The sequence below is a fragment of the Labrus bergylta genome, chromosome 4 (assembly GCF_963930695.1).
Source record: "Labrus bergylta chromosome 4, fLabBer1.1, whole genome shotgun sequence".
In the NCBI taxonomy this organism is placed as follows: Eukaryota; Metazoa; Chordata; class Actinopteri; order Labriformes; family Labridae; genus Labrus; species Labrus bergylta.
The window spans coordinates 23,486,168-23,506,142 of record NC_089198.1 but is presented as its reverse complement, the minus strand read 5'-3'; the positions used below and the strand labels follow the sequence as shown (position 1 = coordinate 23,506,142).

At 39.8% G+C, this 19,975-nt stretch overlaps 1 protein-coding gene across 2 annotated transcripts; it reads left to right on the top strand.

Annotated features, from left to right (window-relative positions):
• The first annotated feature begins 1,860 nt into the window (after positions 1 to 1,860).
• On the top strand, positions 1,861 to 17,546 carry klhl14 (kelch-like family member 14). 2 transcript variants are annotated; one of them, XM_020652167.3, is made up of 9 exons: positions 1,861 to 3,043; positions 3,900 to 4,800; positions 6,744 to 6,865; positions 12,269 to 12,358; positions 13,109 to 13,187; positions 13,584 to 13,774; positions 14,638 to 14,796; positions 15,767 to 15,924; positions 16,537 to 17,546. In XM_020652167.3, the coding sequence occupies exons 2-9, from the start codon at positions 3,923 to 3,925 to the stop codon at positions 16,675 to 16,677; spliced, it is 1,818 nt and encodes a 605-aa protein (XP_020507823.1). In that variant the 5' UTR covers positions 1,861 to 3,043; positions 3,900 to 3,922; the 3' UTR covers positions 16,678 to 17,546. The 2 variants fall into 2 exon arrangements, with proteins under 2 accessions (XP_020507823.1, XP_065810206.1); XM_065954134.1 differs by lacking the exon at positions 1,861 to 3,043 and having other exon boundaries at positions 3,092 to 4,800.
• The last annotated feature ends 2,429 nt before the right edge of the window (positions 17,547 to 19,975 follow it).

Genomic DNA, 19,975 nt, shown 5'->3' with positions numbered 1-19,975 from the left:
TTGCTTTTCCACGATAAGAGAAAGTGCTGAGGATTTACGCTTGGTGAGCACATTTGGGCTGAATCTTTCACACGTCACAAATTGCAGATGGGAAGCAGTGATCTTGAACAGCCGATCACATTTCCGTGACCATCTGACACCTTCCATTTAGGAAAATAATACTTTCTATCTTAGCATACCCCTCTGCAGCAGCCAGCAAAAGGAATTATGCCTGGTAGACTTTTGCTATTCACAAGTTTGGAGCTTCTCATTTTGTTTTGTTCCGTTGCACTGACTAGATTAAATGTTCCCTCTTTAAACAGACATCTAAAGCCACAGAAATGCCTACAGTTTGTCATGTTCAGATTTGTTTTATGCATTTAAACATGGAGATCCATGCTATACGGTTAGCATTAAAAACGTAGTAAAAAGGAGACTCTTATACCATATAACTGATTAAAATAAATCCATTTATCTGTACATTTTTGTCCGCTTTCTTTTTGAAAACTCCGTAACTCATAACTGAAACGTTGAAATCTTGTGTACCTGTTGTTAATTACTCTACTATGCCTGCTAATTTTGAGTTTTTACTAATAGAGGTAGAAATGATATCAGGGTAATATGACAGATAAATATGAGTTGAGTTAACTGGTACAGAGAGTTGTAAATCACTGTGGTGTGATTCTTTGTCTCAAAGGGTTTAATTAGTCTAGAAATTCTTCTCTTATCTGATGACCCCTCCCCCCTCCCTCCCTCCCCTCCACCCTTCCTCCCTCCACCCTTCCTCCCTCCCTCTGCACACTGCAACAACTTACAACCATAAACGCCCTGCAATCTGAAGACCAATGGCCTCAGGAGACTGAGTTGCTACAAAGAGCTGAAAGAGTTGGAAATGGTCATTTTATTGCATTAGAACAGCACGCTCGAGACCTGGGCAATGTAGTGCTAACTGAGCGCTAGTCCAGATAACAGTATGCGACTCTGAAGTGAAATACAGCGGTTTACTGGAATGCTTTGCAGTGTCAAGTGCTTTGAAAGTGAGGCAACACAAGGAGAGTAGTATCCAACAATGCAAACTGTTTTCTTAGTGGATTCAAAAAGCATTTTAAGAACACACCGTTATAGTTTTCTGGCAGTTAATATTTAAAATTCTCATCAGTCATTTTCCAGAGTTCATGTAGAAAGTATTTGCTCAGTTTAACTACAAGTGGGGGATATGCAGGCTGCGTGCTTGTCAAACACTCAAACATCAAACTCTGTTCTGGTTCTATCTATAATAAATGCTACCTATAGGTGGCCTGTTATTGCTTGACGGTAGCATGGTGTTGCTCTTTTTCATAGTACATGAACAAACCCATTTATCCCTATCTGTCATTTCACAACTTGTGAGGTATCTGTCACTTCTCGTCCCATGGGAGTCCTATATGCAAGTCTTTTTTTAAACTCTAATTGAGCTCTTTATTTAATTGACAGTTTATTCTGTCCTAATATGTAGTTTATATCAGCTTTGATTGGATTTGCAATAACTTTGTTTTTCTTTATTCTTAACCTGCAAATGTTCGGTGTCAACCTGTTAATGATTAGGATTACAATCCATGATTACTTATGTACAGGGTCACAGGAAGGATGCTCCCCCTAATTAAGATAACAAGATTAGAAGCCTCAGTTAACAGGTTTTTAAATGTACGTGGAGGATATCCACACCTCTAGGATCAAGCAGGAGCTGGGCATAGCTAAGGGGGTTTAATTTAAATGTCCCTTATTGTATTATGACAGGAAATCATACAAGACAACAAGGAGTCTTATTTTCATTGTGTGATGCACCGATCACCTTGTTTTAATGGGTTAAGGCCAGCCTTATGTGCCTTGGGTCTGTGGAGGTGAAAGTGTGTATGAATTCTGAATATCTAAATAGGACTTAGACAAACAACACACTATGTGCACTGATGGATGTTGTATTAGGTTTCTCCCCTTTGTGTTTTCCGGCCTGCAGCTAGACCCCAGGTTGTGATACAATGCACTTATCAGGTAATAGCACATGAAACACTGCATGTTATGTCAGACTTTATTTTTCTGCTTGTTCCTCTGTAACTTCACATCACCTTTGTGCTTGTGATGTGCTTCATTGTGTATGTAGCAGGATCCTTTTGTCACATAAGATTTTGATAATGTTTTAATTCAACATAATAGACAATGCAGGGACACTAAAGTGTGTATTTTATTATTGATACAGATGCAAAACTTGTGTGTGTTGTGTAAAGCACCTTCTTTTGAAGGACTAGCAGGAGCAGAATGAGATGAGGGGTTATTTTGGCGATGGAGATTAAGGCAGGGGCTTTTTGTCATTTGTGCGAGACAAGCCATTCATCCATCCAGTTCACAGCCAAAAAAAGGCTGGTCCCAGAAATTAGCAGTTTCAGCTCAGCAGCAAAGTCGTCGGGCTGTGAAGGCAGAGAGAAATTGACTAATTAGCAATGCGCACTAAAACTTGACGGTTCTCTCTATAACAGCGAGGGAAAGACTCGGTTTTTCTCCCCCTTTCTCTTTTCTTTCTTCCATAGATGTTTGAAATCGCAGTCATTTACGCTCGACAGTTTTTACAATAGCCTTGAGCCATAATTTTGCGAGTCTCTCCAGCATCCATACCCCTGCATGGTCTCTCTCCACCGGCCATGCACGACCGTTTCTCTCCCCAACCGTGGATTTCCTATTACTCTCGTTACGACTCACTGAGCCCCAGGCCCAAGGATAATGATGTGTTGTTTCTTGGTAGCATAATTTGTCACACGTATATTTCTTCTTCTTCTTCTCTTGCAGAAAGCACAGCTCCCTCTCACACTCACACACTTCTTGTTAATTCAGAAGAACAAATGATCAACGTCAACAAATAACCTGAAATAGTGACTTTCTGAGTTGGAATCAATGGTTATTTTGAGACATCACCGACCATAGACTTTAAAGGAAAAGGACACTTCTTAAAAAAGGAAGAACAAAGGACAAATCAAGTGAGATTATTGGGAACCTGAAGCTTTACTTTTCTTTTTTTGTCAAGAGCTGAAGTCAGGTAAGTTTGGCTCCTTCTCAGGCGAGCTGCTCACATCATTTAGTTGTGACAGGCGCTTTTCGTGAATCTGGCGACAACGTTACAGCACGCTTTGTATCAAGTTTACACTCGTAGAAATAGCTTTTGCACTGCTTAAGAAAACAATAGATATGCAGTTTACATTTAACTTTACCGAAAGCTACATTTCAGTTATTAAGCTGTATGTCGATACTCACGTCCGCTTAACTCAGGTTAGGCTGAAAAAGCGAAACGCATCCGTAGTGCTGCTGGAGACAAACTAATTGCTTTTGTATGACTCCGTAAATCTGTGTGATGTGCAATGTCCTCGTTGTGGGGGAGTGCAGCGCGATAAGGAGAAGGGAGAAGTGTTGTCTGAATGCTGCATGTTCTCCGTCCAACGTAGCGGCTGTTTTCTTTTTCCCCCTCATCCGACAACTTCAGCCGCGTTTAGCGAGGAGAGAAAGCGCTGCAGCATCTCCCAAGTGTCCGCGTTTTTGTTTTCACAGCGCCCCTGAAAAACCCCTCTCAGCCAGCCTCCATTCAAATCATCTCGCTGTCGGGTGAAGAATGAGTAAGAGTGGCACGCTGTGGGAACTACTGCGTTTTTGTTTGTTGCTGTACGACCAGAGCTCAAAGTTGAAAGCGACTGAAGCCGTGTTGGATGTAGATGTACGCCGGCAGGCATGGCATGATGGTTTTTTTCCCCCCCCGCTGGACGGACTGGAGAGCTGTTCAATAACTTACTCGAGAAATCGTTTTTCGTTCTAATAGCAGACCGAAATCAACTATAGGCTGCGTGTGTTGTGCAAATAAATGACCTGAGGTAAATGGCTTGCATGGTTTATTTGTTACCTAGGTGGCGTTCACAGTCAGGAAGTCATGTCCAGATCGGGTGATAGAACATCCACCTTTGACCCAACACACAGTGACACCCTGCTGCACGGGCTCAACCTCTTATGGAGAAAACAGCTGTTCTGTGATGTGACTCTCACTGCCCAGGGACAGCAGTTCCACTGCCACAAAGCTGTGCTGGCATCCTGCTCCCAGTATTTCAGATCTCTCTTCTCTTCCCATAATGTCATCAACAACGAGGGGAGCAAAGGGGACCAGGGCAGCAGTGGAACCCCCTCATCCTCTCCTGATGACAAGCTGGTGACCCCCAGCGCCAGGCCCATCAATAACCTAGTACTCCAGGGTTGCTCCTCCATTGGACTAAGGCTAGTGCTGGAGTACCTGTACACTGCCAACGTGACTCTTTCCCTAGACACAGTGGAAGAGGTGCTGTCAGTCAGCAAGATCCTCAACATCCCTCAGATTACCAAGCTCAGTGTGCAGTTCCTCAATGACCAGATCTCTGTTCAGAACTACAAGCAGATCTGCAAGATTGCCGCACTCCATGGACTGGATGAGACCAAGAAGCTGGCCAACAAGTATCTTGTGGAGGACGTGCTGCTGCTGAACTTTGAGGAGATGTGTGCTATGCTGGATGCTCTGCCACCTCCAGTGGAGTCAGAACTGGCTCTGTTCCAGATGTCAGTCCTGTGGCTAGAGCATGACAGGGAGACTCGCATGCACTATGCCCCGGACCTTATGAAGAGGCTGCGCTTCGCCCTCATACCTGCTCCAGAGCTGGTCGAGAGGGTGCAGTCCGTTGACTTCATGAGGAGTGACCCTGTGTGCCAGAAACTACTCCTGGATGCCATGAACTACCACCTCATGCCCTTCAGGCAGCACTGCAGGCAGACTACGGCCAGCAGGTAAGGATGAGACAAACACACACAGATACAAAAACAAGTTCACACACATGCAAACAGTAATGAGCTACTAGAGTGTGGATAGAGGGCGATTAAATGCCTCCCACTTGTTAAATTTAAACAAATCGCCGACTTAAGTATTGCCCACTCGCTCAAGTACTGGTCCCACCGCCTGTGTAATCTGGACCATGTAGGTGGTCAATCAGAGCTGTGAGGTTAGAGGTCCACTTAATGAGGATTTTTGGGGTTTCCCTTTTATAGAATGCCAGATGTCAAGGGGCTTGATCCACTCTATGCTACACTGTATCCATAATTACAAGGTACCTTATGTTTTAGTGGAGGGAAATGCTATCTTTATTTCCTCACACATCTGTGTAATTGCTCTCTAATCAGTGTAGACAAGATGCAGCAAATTAGATCAAAAGGTTATGCTTTTGATGTGTGGCAACTCTGATGAATAGAATTTGAAATGCTGTAATTCATTTGTTCCCAGAATGACATGGTACTTACATTACAATCCTGGATTAAGTTTAATGATACACAAGCAATTCATGTTATAATGAAAATAAACTATAGCAATGGAAGGATTTTAACACATCTGGGCGTGTGTGTATATATTTGATAAGATGTAGCTTATCAAATAAGATTCAATGTGGCAATGCTGTCAGCATTCAGGTTTATTAAGCAAGTTCTACTCACAAAAATAGGCCAAGCTGCATGTAGGCTACTTCCATGTTTGTCCTGATCAGCACTTTAAGGAGCTGGTGAATAGTCGGGCGTTGTTAGTGTGTTGATTGATTGACGGGGATGTTGTCAGGTTTTGTTTACAGGGTTGACTGTGCAGTCAAGCCTGAAATTTCTTCTGAGCAGTGATGGCATTAATAGATTTATGCAGGGAATTTAACATTTTAATATTAAGAGCAGATCATTTCAAATTGAAAGTCATACAAAAAGATCTTTAAGTGATTGTCTTTTTACTTGTAACTATTCCTACATCATCCCAATTACATATCTATTCCTACATGCTGTCCTAAATGAGCAAAGAATAAGGAATCCTCATAATTAGTTTCACATGCCACAGTTTCTCTCCTCTCTCAATTAATCACCATTATCTATGTCCAGGGGCTCATTTGCATATGAATAACCCCAAAACACTTCACAGTGGGCCAGTAGCAGGGAGAATGTACCGAGACGACGGGGATTTTTTCAAGCATAAAAAAGTGAAAAAGGATAAAAGGTGGAAGTGGCTGAATATAAAGGCCAGCTACTCTTAATATTTTTTCGACTGCATATTGTGATTAATTGGTGGATTTGCTCTGCAATCCATTAGGAGCCAGATAATGGTCATTAATGTACAGTAAAGTGTTCAGCTTTTGGCTTGCATATCAAATACAAACAGCAGGATATATCTCTGGGAATTTCTATTCATGTCACATGAATCACTGCGGCCAATGAAATAGAGACATTGTATAGGCAGGTTTATCTACTCAATTGTGCTTTTGGCCTCCAGCATGGCACAATGCATGACCCTCATCGTTTAACAGCTAATTGAAAAGATGTCTTTGGAGTATCATAACCGTTCAGTAACACATCAAAGGCATAAGTACGCAGTTTAGCTATTTTTTTGTTAATCATGACATACAAAGCCACAAATTGCAGAATCAGTAGTCTAAAGTTAAGAAGTTGTACCCAGACATAAGCTGATATTGTTTCTATTGTTTAATTCACAGGTTATTTAATTAACAAATTTAGTATTCCACAGTGAAAAAAATATGCTGTGCTAGGGATGCTTGTAATTTCTAAGCTATTATGTCAATTAAGAAATTAATGGTATAAGTTTGGGTTGTGCTTATTTTTGCCTTTGCTGTTTTACTTCAAGTTTTAATACCTGTTTTGTTCTCTGTTTCCTAACACTTGTCCATACACCCACACTTTTGACATTACAGAATTCGTTCCAATAAGAGATTGCTGTTACTGGTGGGTGGTTTGCCTCCTGGACCTGATCGTCTTCCAAGCAATTTAGTCCAGTACTATGACGACGAGAAAAAGACATGGAAGATCCTCACAAGTGAGTAGCAAAAGCTCTGCTTCTTTTTTTTCCTGGGGCATCTTATGTTAGTGGCTTTTTATGATGAGACAAAGTTGTTCCTATGGATGACTTTAACACAGGTTAATTTCCACAGAAAATGAGGGGAAGGAGTTCCCTAAATCCTTTAGGTAATAATGTATCACTATCACTTTTAATATAAGTTTTTAATCAGAGCGTGACTTCACAGCACTGTGGAGCTTCATGCCCGGTTTCCCTTGTTTTTGCTGAAATATGCTGGCAGGATGCATGATGAGATTTACTGGAATCTAATGATCTATTGTGGCAGAGATGGAACAATGATGAATACAATGTTTCCTCAATAGTTTTTAAATGTAGCTTGATTATTTCACTCGTTTTATCAGTACATGACATTGAAATACCCCATACAGACAAAAAATACATATTGAATATAAGCATTAAAATAGATTGTGTTGAATAAAGCCCTGTGATTGACTGGCGACCAGTTCAGGGTGTATCCTGACTCTCGCCCAATGACAGCTGGGATTGGCGCCAGCCCCCCCTGACCCCGAACAGGAAAAGCAATATAGATAATGGATGGATGGATGGATGGATGACAAAAAAAAAAGAGATTGATTGGGTTGATGAACACAGCAACTGCAATTAGAATAGATACTGATAGAAAACTGAAATGCTGATAGAAAAATTACAAATCAAATATATTGTGTTTTGAATGACTGAGGATAGAAATATAAACCATAAAGACGCTATTTACTGTAGGGATTTCTACGAGGGCTTCAGTCACAATATTGATTCCATGATGTCATATTGAATGGACATTGTCATAGTTTTTCTTTTCTATCTATTTCTATTGGTTATAAGACAAAATAATTGAAGGACACAGACATCCCAGCACTCTCCTCTATGCACTATGCTCTCTTTTCTCTCTGTCTTCCCTGACCTTTTGAGGCTCACCACTATATTGTTGCCATATTGCAAAGGTCAAACAAGAGCTAATGGAAGACCTTTTTTGTGCCTTGCATCATCATCGCCGGATATATTGAGTTTTTTGTCCCTTTATTTCGGTTGTAGCCATATCTCAGCTGGGTCCCTTCATTCATACATCTTAGCCATAGGTCCCTTTTTTTGTCAGTGCCACTGTGCAGGTTAAATTCTCACTTGATGGCATGAGTTTATCAGTCAACTCTCTGTATTTTTTTATTTCGGATTTAAGGAGTCATACACTCAGCAAAATGTGTGGACCTTGTATCTATCTCTGTTTGAGTAACAATATTTCATGGTAGTCATTTTTTAGCTTATGTTTAGTTGCATGTTACTAAAGGAACCATGCTTACACGACAGCCTGAGACCCTGGAGTCTGTATTGTCAGTTTCTCATTTAACTCGCTCTCATGGGTATAAACTGCGACAAGCAAAAGGTCAACAGGGATTTCCATCGCTCAAAACTAAAAAGTTAACACTCAAATGGTCCGTGTCCAAGTGGAAGGACAAAACTGCAAAATCATCCCCTTAACACATCAGTGACCATCTGATGTAGCCTCCACACAATGGATGTGGAATGAAGATTATTAACATTCAATCATAACTTTTCAATGAGGCGAAACCTGAGAGGGACAGCCTTTGATTAAGACATTCATCAACACAATTTGGGGAGAATCTGATCCCTCTCTGGCTGTGTCAGATATATCTGCTGCTCGGTGATTCCAGTGTAAAGTTTGCCATCTAGTGTACCCACAGCAGCGTGGACGAACACAAGACAAAGGCAGGCACAGGCTCAGCCACAATGCTTCACTCTACTCCTCCTTTTCTTCTGTAAACCATCCTGATATTACACTCTCCCTATCGTAAATGGACATCATCTACGCAGCATGGCATAGAACAAAGGAATTCTGCTCAGCGGGATGCAATTGTAATGGTTGTTAAAGGCACGTCAGAGATAGAGCAGCAGTGGTGCATTAGCTGTGGAGTCATTCAACCAACCCTGACTCTGCCTCTATGCAGAGGTTTCTGACTCCCTCTAGTGAGCCCTAGAGCTCACTGTAGACTGGAGTGATGGTGTCCATCTCGCAGAGGACGTATTCATTCAGACCTCCTACGGCTGTTCACTCCTGGGGTTTTTGGGAGATTTAGATGAGGGGGTTGGGTGAGTCGTCTTACACATTGTAGAAGGAAAAAAATAATTGATATTTTTTAATAATTTTCAGTAGTTTCAGTCATTATAAACTGCCACTTATCCCACTTTTTACCAGTGTAACTGTAACACCTGTAGAGGTAGGCCAAGTGTTCCAAATCCTCCCACAGCACTCCGCCTGTGACATGCTGTAAAGCAATAATCTCCTTTTCACATGTGTATAAGATGATTCTTAGTACGAGTACAAGTCAGTAGTCATCAAATAAAAAGCCGCCCATCCATGTCCTATATACTGCTGACTGAATGATAATGTAAATAGCATGTAAGGGAATTTGGCAGTCATATGGCACTCGTCTTTGAGGTGCACTGGAGGCAGGCAACCTAATCCCCTCGTTTGAGATAAAGCTGTGTTTAGGGTATGTAGTATTAGTTCCTATCTGAAACTCCCCTCCCATGGAGGACCGGCACATGTCAGCCAGCCAGAGTGAGATTGCAGGGAGAGGCCAATTGGAAAGAAATGAGATTCAAGGCTGTCTAATTTTGCAGCAACTGCGATCCATCAGGCGTTGGGGAGGTGACAGTGGAAATGACTGATGGAGACAGACAGGTGGGCTTTAACATTCCACTGATTTGTGCTCAAAAAGCACCGGGCCTGAGATTTATTGAGTGAACACGATCATGTTCATTATGACTGTCACCTAAGACCATTTCTCTACATCTCAATGGGGTCACTTCAGCAAGAGAAGATGGAGGAGTGGAGGGGAGCACAAAAACATACACAAGAGGAAAATCCTCTACAAGCGTCCCCTCTGCAGGTCTGGGCTCGTAGCTGTTTATGCTAACTTGTGCTAAACATCTAGTTATTCATTATTCATTGATGGATCTTTTCTTGATTGGACTACACAACACCCTCCTTTCATGTGTCTCTAAGAAATCCCTCTCTTGCCTCTGGCTGGTCCAGAATGAAGCACAACGGCTTCTTTACTGGTTTCTAAGAGATAACATCACTCCTGTCCTATCCATGATTCCCTTCACTGGCTCACTGTGCGTTTTAGAATTGATTTTAAGTTTTTGCTGATTACATTTAAAGCTTGAATTACATTTGGGAAATGCTGATTCCCTTATGAGCCATCTCGTGACCTTAGATCCTCAGGTGGGGTCCTTCTGGGTGTTGAGACTCAAATCTAAAAGAGATATTAATGATCTATCTTTTATCCATCCCTTATTATCTTTCTTTTTCTTTATTTTTTCCTGTGAATGTCATCTTTCTCTCATAATCTTATCCTAATTTTTATTGATTTTATTATTTTATTTATTTATGTAATTGTATTGCTGTTTTACTTTTACTGCCTTTGACACCTGCCTAATGTTTTTTTTTTTATTTACATTTTTTCTTCTTCTTTGTGTTGGCATCCTGTTCTTGCGTTTTTGTTTGAATTTTATAGACTACTCTCTGTTTGGCCTGACTGTTGATGTTTATTATGTTATTTTCCTTTTTGTCTCTGCATTATCTTTCTCTGTCAAAGCAGGATAGACACAGATAGACAGGTAGATAGATAGATAGATAGATGGTAGTATTGAGACTAACATAGAGAAACGTTTTTCCTCTGCCTTGCATTTTCATTTGCTCCACTTTGAGAGTCACCAACGTGATCAGCAGTAGAACTATATTCTATAAAACTGGCTCACATTGACAACTGTGAAAAAGATGTTTGTCACTGTATCAAGCATGTTGTGTAGTGATGAGCACATGGTACAATTAAATCAATCTTGACATTAACATGTAGTAGGAGAAGCACTGTGTTATTCAATAGGATACTCAGCACGGCAGAATGAAATTAGTCACTACATGATAATCCCTGCTAGTACAAACATTGCTTATTAGAATGTTAAGCTCATATTTTTTGGATTTTTATTAAATAAAAACCTGATTTTAATATTACTAATAATAATTGTCCAGAGGACGTGTATCTGTATAACCTTAACAGTATTGTATTTCTGCAGGTGTAGTTGAGAAGTTTGTGTATCCTTAAAGTTCATTTAAGAACAGCATTTATGTTTATATTTTACAACCAGAATTTTCCAGTATCAGGTTCAGGTTCAGGTTGTGGTATGTACTATAAAGTTCGCTCAGGGCCTGACATCACCAGACCAAATGAGAATGAGTCTGGAACCTCTTAAGTGCCTTCTGAGTTCCCAGGGGTCTAAACAACTTAAACAGACCATAATTCCTCTGGATGCTAATACCAAAATGTGCAGCTAAAATGTGTGATGCTACTTCAAATGGCTTCTTGTTCGACACAATACATGAAAGGACAAAAAAACAACTACAACTACCATTTGTATGCCACATAGAGAGGCAGCAGAAGTGCATTTTAATGATCTATTGGAAGAGGACATCCTGTAATGGTGAAATGATCTAAAGCCATGAAATAGAAACAGTTCATGTTGCACTTAAGTAAAGTATTATTGATCTGCTAATGGTTAGTATAGACAGTAGTACGGTGAAAAAAACTACCATAATTTGTATGCAACATAGAGAGGCAGCAGAAGTGTTTTTTACTGATCTATTGGCAAAACAATCCCAACCCATATACTGTATATTGTTGTTTTTTCTGTTTATTTGTTGCAAGAAAAGACTGAAGATGTAATTGATTGTTAATCCACAGGTGAAAGACAATGGCTTTATGAATTTATGGACAAATTAATACATTTTTGAATTGTGTTTTTTAATTGTGACATTCTGTAATGGTGAAATGGTCTAAAGCCATGAAAAATAAGTTTCATGGCTGAAAAGTTCATGTTGTACTTGTTGCACTTCAGTAAAGTATTATTAATCTGCTAGTATGGTTTTAACAAACACACTAACGCAGGACTGGGCAACTTTGGTCACAGCAAGGGCCATATTTGTTTAATTCTCACTGCCAGGGGGCCAAATTGTAGGATACAAAAATGATTACAGTCAATTATGTCTCAAATTTAACTCAACATATACCAGTGATCGAATATTATTATGGACATATTTCTGGTTTTCATGATTTCATGGCAGATTTTGTCATGTTTTCCAATTAATTGATATGTAAAAAATTACCTGAGGGCCACGTTGAGGGTTGATGGGGGCCGCATGTGGCCCCCGGGCTGCCCGTTGCCCACTCCAACGTGTGGTGATACAAGGTTAAATTTAATGGGAATTACGGTAGCCATGTATTTCTAATGTTTCATTCACATGTTTTAGTGTTAGAGTGACACCTTTAATTTTTGTGTCTCTATCAGTAATGCCTTACAACAGCGCTCATCACTGCGTGGTGGAGGTGGAGAACTTCCTGCTGCTAATGGGCGGAGAGGACCAGTGGAACCCCAACGGTACAGTAGCACCTCCACAGACTGAAAGTCCGTCTTCCCAGTGATTTTAAACGGCACATTTGTCACATTTACATGGCTGAGAGAATGCTCTGAGCCAGAGTTGATGTAGGTTCAAACCCATCAGAGATAATGTAACACTTTCAGATAGTTTTAAACACTCATAACAGAGCCAGATCAGCTTCGAGTGGACAAACAACACTTCAATCAACACTTATCCATAATTGGCCCAGAAAAATAACTGTTATTAACACTGAAACATTTGTAGAAGAGTTAAGAGCGCTTTTGGCAAAATAGTGGCAACACACACAGCAGTAGTAAGAAACAAAGACTGTAAACGAGCAAGAATCTGATGCTGTCCTTTTGTTCCTACAAAACAAACATTATATTCATCATATTTTCTCTGAGCAAACACCAAAACATCTTATGATGGATCATTAATGATTGGTTTAATAGATTATCCTACATGATAAAAGCGCTCATCTTTTTGCCCGTAGGGTGGTGGAAACCAGAAAATAATAACAACGCAAATCATCCCATGTTGGTTGTGAAGTTTTACATTAGAGGGAGACCTGCAGAATCACATCAGTGAAATTCCTTTGCACTCTATGTTACACAACTTTTGGCAGATAGTACAATAAGAACTGAGTACTGCCTTAATCCGCCTAAATTGAATCACACCATAAAGACTCCAAAACCCCAAAATTTAATAATCTGAATCATCCATGTCTTTGTTTTTGATCTGATTTGCAGGAAAACACAGCACTAATTTTGTCAGCCGCTATGATCCCAGATTCAACAGTTGGATACAGCTGCCTCCTATGCAGGAGAGGTAAGTCTGTTTGTGGTTCAGTGCAGAATTGTGTGTTTAGGGTTGTGAAAAGGAAATATGAACATACCACAAAAACACTGTAGGACTTTATTACACCCATAGAACTGCATTTCTTTCTTGACTTTTAGTTGGTAACACATTTAAATAAAAATTTGTTTCATTTGTTTGCATAAAAAACATTGTATAATGCTCTTCCTTCTTTTAGTAAGTCGGTACACGCATTCCAGCATCAAATAAATTAGCATGAAACAAGTGCTCAAGACATCAACTTGACATAATCAGTTAACAAATTCATATAAATCCTTTCCTCTTTTCACACAAACTGTGGAAAATCACCAAATACATCTTGTCTTTGCTGGTTTAATGATGTTGTCTGGTTGACACTTGCTTCCTCAGGAGAGCCAGTTTCTTTGCCTGCCGCCTGGAAAAGCACCTGTATGTGATTGGTGGTAGGAACGAGAGTGGCTACCTCTCCAGCGTGGAGTCCTACAACCTGGAGACTAACGAGTGGAACTACGTGTCGTCTCTGCCACAGCCTCTGGCAGCACATGCAGGAGCAGTGCACAATGGCAAGATCTACATATCAGGTTAGGAGAGAACCTTTCTCACTTCTGTTCTCCACTTCTTTGTCATGAAATATGCAGACGGTTTGTATTTATCTGGGGCTCCTGCTAGAGTTAAATTCTTCCTTAAAAATGACTTTCATAGTCTTTTCAGATTTAGTATCGATTGTAAGAAATACAAATTTAAGCAGCAGAAGCTCAATACCCCCCCTCCCCCCACACACACGCACACACGCACACACACACACACACACACACACACACACACACACACACACACACACACACACACACACACACACACACACACACACACACACACACACACACACACATTCTGAGTGTGCTATGGAGCTAACATTGCCTTTAGCATTGGCTATACATGTACTTAAAGCAAAACCAGGAGCAGATGACTAGAGGTACAATTATTTTGTAAATTAATTATTTTATTTTATTAACATGTAAATCAAAGACTCATCACACCAACACAGCATTAAGTAAAATCCTCCTCTTTGAAAATCTGATTTCACTGAATCATCGGTGATCTTAATGACGTAACTATTATAATGTGCCAGTCATCACAATTTAAAACCAAAGGAAGGCAAACAAAGGCATGGAGCCCTGAATAGAACCTGTGTTTAATAGAAGTCTTTGGGACGTAGACATTCATTTTCATGCACTGCATTTAATTGTTTAAAAAAAAAAAAACATCAGAAATACAAAGAAAGAGCCAACAAATGTCTCTGTAAAATCAGTAAGCTTATTATTAATAAGTGAAATGAGTAATATGTTGGTAATATATATCTCCATGCGTGTGTGTCTGCCTACAGATTATATAAAGTTTGATACAGTATATTGAGGCCTAGTTCTGTGTAAACATGTTGCAGGAGGAGTGCACAATGGCGAGTATGTGTCCTGGCTCTACTGTTATGACCCTGTAATGGATGTGTGGGCGAGGAAACAGGATATGAACACAAAGCGTGCCATTCATGCTCTTGCTGGAATGAATGACCGCCTGTATGCTATTGGTGGAAACCATTTGAAAGGTTAGTACTCGAGCAATTCAGCGAAATGCACAGAAAACTGGTCAAGATTGATCATTCATATACATTTTCAAAACTGTATGTAAAGAAATGCTGCCATTAAGTGTCAATGACCCTTTTTTTTGTACACAAAAGAACCATGGTCACGCTTCATTATGAAAGGTAGAAAACAGAACAAAGACAAGAACAAACAATAGAATTGCCGTTACATGAGGGGAATTTATGTTTAATCTCCAATAATACATGCTGGCATTTGAAAAGAAACCACCAGAATATTTAATTTATTTTAGTTTGAATTCAAGTTTACGTTTATTTACTGAACGTGGTGTGTGTATCATTTGCTAACTCTAGTTGGCTTTTCACGGCCACAGCCTTTGCTTGGTGTTAACTATATAGCTACCTTCAAAGGTATTTTTTCCTTTTTTTCTCCAAGCTTTTAATTAGTGTGTGTGTGTGCATAAGTGTTTGCTAATTGATTTATTTTGGAATGTTTCTTCACTACTCTACTGCTGGTTGGGTGTACATTCACTTTTGAAAAATGCACATTGATTACTGATAAACAAATATGTTATGTCAATAAAACTCTTTGCCCTCAGATTTAAGAAGTGTTGAGGTAACAGGGAAAAGCAAACACTAGTAGATAAAATGAAACAGGCTTCTGAGGTCCTGAGAGGAAAAGGGAAAGAAAAAACAGTCTCTGTATCATCAAGTTGTTGAAGTTTCTACAGCCACATACTTTATACAGTGACTACCATACCACTACTGATTTATCACAATTAAAGACAAACTGGCTGTATAACACAGGACATGCTAAAAACAAAGAGAAGGCCTATTAGCTTCAAAAATATACACTACATTCATAACATTAAAGTTGGAGTGCGAGACTACATGCAATAAAACAATCCCTTTCCAAAGTAGTTCACACAGGTTTTGGGAGAAACCTTTAAAGATATTTTTTCTTCCTCTTTTAAAGGTTTCTCCCATCTTGACGTAATGTTGGTAGAGTGTTATGATCCGAAAGCCGACCAGTGGAACATACTACAGACGCCCATCCTGGAGGGTCGCAGCGGCCCGGGCTGTGCTGTTCTGGATGACAGCATCTTCCTCGTCGGAGGCTACAGCTGGAGCATGGTATGGTCTTTCTTGATACAATGTGAAAGTAAATGATAATGCTGGGACAGTTCTATATTTTTATGAACAACAACAATCTGATAGTTAAACGGTCAATTATCATTTTAATACTGAAGCCAGTGGTCGAAGGGCTCTACTGGGCTCTGAAGTTGTTAAGGAAAAAATGGAAGGTTCGTGTAGGACTTTCTCAGCTGCAGATTTAAACACTATTGACAGTATTTCTGGCACCAGGATACAGGTATGTGTGGGACTGAGACTGACTCAAAATAAATTGCAGTTCATTGGAATAAGGGAATGTGTCATCCGTTGCGACATCTTGGCTCTTCGCTGTGTTTTTGGAGAACGGTGGAGCTCCATTGCACAGAGGAATAAGCTGTACCCAGCTTTACTTTTTAGTGAATCATTTCATTCCTGGTTGGTTGTTTAATGGAATTCTTCAACTGAATACATAAAATATTTAAGAAAATACCCAAACTTACTTCTTAAAGTGGTCCCGACTGTTTTTGATCATTTCCATTGATCTAAAAAAAGGAGATTTTCCATTTCACAGTAAGACATTCAAACATCCCTAAGAGTAAAAAAGAGAATGACTTGATTTTCTGTTTTCCTCAGGGGGCCTATAAGTCTTCAACCATCTGCTACAGCCCAGAGAAAGGAACATGGACAGAGTTGGAGGGAGAGGTGGCAGAGCCTTTAGCAGGCCCAGCCTGTTCCACAGTCGTACTGCCTGCCTGCCTCCCCTTTAACAAATGACAACTAATACTTCCAACAGACGGCGATGAGGGTGAGGAGCAGCGCAGTGAATGGGTGGAGGACCATCAATAAGCAACAGCTGTCAACAATTTTGTGACAAACCCGCCTGTCAGATGACAGGGGTGTGTATAAATTATTTTTTTACAGGATTGACCAGAGCACTTTCGTTATTCCCTACTGAAGGTTTGAAAAAAAGAATAAAAACTATGTAAGTCATGTATTTAATTTCATCTGTGTTCTGAGAAATGGTCAGTTTCATACTTGATTTACTTTAAACTGATAGTAAGTGTTTTTGGCTTCTCTTCTATAGCACGCATAGTGTTGACCTGAATTATAGCTTTCAAATCCATTGTATCTTGTATTCAGTAGAGGCATAATTCCTCCAAAATGCAGTGTTGTTTCATGGACTGATGCTGGGCGAAGAGGGGGGTCAGTCCCAAATCTTCATGGAGTTAAAGTAGGGCTGGGTGAATATTGCATTAACAGTGATGATCAAGGTGTGTAAATATCCTTCATCACTCACAATTTCTCTTTATCCTGCCGCATCACTTGGGCAAATTGTTTTAAAAGTGAATTTCTTAGAACATATTTATGGTGGCAGGTAGGGGTCAAACGCTCAGCAACTGATGAAACGACATACATTTAGAAAAACGCGCAGCATATATAGAAACGCTGCACATTCAAAAGCAAATGCAAACTACCACAACCAATGCAAAGGCTGAAACGCGCTGCAAAAGAAACAAACGCGCTGCAAATAGGCAAAACAACTGCATAAGCATCAAACGCGCTGCAAGTACAGAAAACAAAAAACAAGTAAAAAAATACACAACCAGAAAACAACAGCAAACACAGAAACGCTGCAAGTTCAGCCTTAAACGGAAGTTCTCCAGGCCTGGAGGCCTCTTTTGCAGCGCGTTTGTGTCTTTGCATTTGTTGTGGTAGTTTGCATTTGCTTTTGAATGTGCAGCGTTTCTATGTATGCTGCGTGTTTTCCGAAATGTGATTTTTTTTAGAAAAGGTTTTCTTAACTGCTGTTGTCATTATTGAACTGTCATGTTAGAAACAACCCACCCTGTTTAATAAGGCAGGTATACCATGGCCCAAACACTGTAAAAAAAACACAGTAACACAACAATCTTTATGAGGATGTGTCCATTACACCCAGCCCTAATTTGAATGTTTTATCTGAACATTTTACAGCCAGACTGAAGTGGTGTTTCTGTATAAGTTGTTGAACAGAGAGTTCCTTACAGGTAACCTGCTTACCAAAAATACCAACTGTTTGTGGCCACTATTCCTTGTGCTGCAAGAATATAATGCAAGGCTTACTATTGATACCTGATATTCTTACTAGCACTGATGTTCATATGAATTTAATAATGATGGTACAATCAAACTGTAATTGCTAGCCAATGTATTTGTGGTTAGCTGGCTTTGGTTAATAAATAGAGGGGACACGTTCATGCTAGAATGCCTGTTTGGGGGTCAAATAGCATTCCTTCAAAGAGATTTTAACCATGAATGAATAAATAACAAAAAGCATACAGTGGTCCTTTATGCACTAATGCAAACTTTTAATTCAGCACTTTTAATTCACTAAAAATGTAAAATAATTCACCTGCTGTGTTACAAAATGAGCTACAATACAAATGACTCTAAGTCCAGTCTAGTCTACATTATTAGGTTCAAGGAGTTGACTCTAAATATTGATGCAGTACCTGTTGAATTCTGTAAAGATTTGTTGATTTCATTCTTGTACATAGTCGCTTGCAGTGAAACATTTTTGTGCACTCAATTTTGGATTTATTCTCAAATCCTGTTATGTCCTTTGCATTTTAGAAAATGAAAATAAATTGACTCTTGGTGATTAAAATGTCTTTTTGCAGATGTTTGACATTTTAGACAGAGCGATCATGGAGACAAAGTTGTCCACTCTTTTTCATTTACATATGTAGCCCTTAAATTGACTTAGAGTTGGGCCTATCACATTCTGTAGGACAACGTACATTGTGTCAACCGCCATAAAACTAAAATAATTCATGATTTTTCATCATTTTGTTAAATATTTATACCAGAAATGACCAAAAAAGCTAAATCCTGTTTTAAGTTGTAGTGTTATCCATTGACGTAGAACTGAAAACTTCACACTTAGTCAGAAAGACACTCAGACAAACTAAAGGTAAAAGTCAACAACTCCAAAGTCCATTGAAAATACTTTTCCCTTTCTCTTTCTGTTAGCGTAGTATTTCTCCTGTTGTCTGGTGTCAAGGTAAAGCTAGCTCTCCATACTCATCTAAAGACTCCACTTAAGTTGCCTTGGCTGTTCTGCAGAATAATTAACGTCAATATGAGTTAAAGAGAGATTAATTTAACTTGCACCTCACCTCTGCAGCCGTTAATACCTCTCATAGATGGATAAAGACTTGTCTCAGTACTCTTGAGTCTACAGATTATTAATAAATCTGACCTTGGAACACCTTTAGATTGAAATAGAAGCCACAGCATAACAGCAAGCAGGAGTCTGTAAAATGTGAACCAGCAAGCATACAAAGCGAGCCTGATGTTTGCCCTCAGGGGAATCTCTCATGCCAGACCACATTTGATTTTCCAACCATTTACTACCAACTGTCTCATACCCCAAACAGCATGCTCATCCTCCTACACATACACATTCACCTGGTGGTTTAATGCCCGTTTTTGTCTTTTCATGGCAGCCGTTTCTCTGCTTTGCATCTCCTCGTCATGCATCCACTTGGCCATGTGCCTAGAGGATAAAATGGCAATTATTTCTGCACTGAGATGATTCTGCTAGATTACATAAATCCATATTGAATTCAAACAATATGGGAACAGTGCATTAGAAAAAAATAATCAGTGTTCTCTTTGTTATAAAATGTTCAGAGACATGTCGGACACTAACAGCTGAGATACTGCAGAGATAACTAAACGTTTCCTCAGGTCAGCAGTAACTAGACTGTATCTGTCCACAAAACAGACAAAGTTCAGGGGACTTTGTGTGATGACATCTAAGTAAGACTAAGATACGGACATTTAGACAGAAATACTGAGCGCGAAACGTGCGTGGATTTGAAGTCTTAATTGACTTCTCAGTGTAGGTGGCTACAGATGGTTTCTGCACTGTGCTCAGTCCCTCTGCTTGTATTGAGCTAAGGGAATAACGGGATTGCTTAAGATGAACACGGCCGACCTTTTAATTAAGTACATGGAACATCGTGGCTCTGTATTAATCACAGAGAACACTTTTTTTTCTCTCCTTGGCTCTTCAGCTCTCTGTCTA

Bases quoted from the DNA above. Each gene is read 5' to 3' on its own strand.
- klhl14 (XM_020652167.3), top strand. From the start codon at position 3,923: ATGTCCAGATCGGGTGATAGAACATCCACCTTTGACCCAACACACAGT. The intron at 12,359-13,108 runs GTACAGTAGCAC...TCTGATTTGCAG, and splicing joins GGACCAGTGGAACCCCAACG to GAAAACACAGCACTAATTTT. The intron at 15,925-16,536 runs GTATGGTCTTTC...TGTTTTCCTCAG, and splicing joins GAGGCTACAGCTGGAGCATG to GGGGCCTATAAGTCTTCAAC.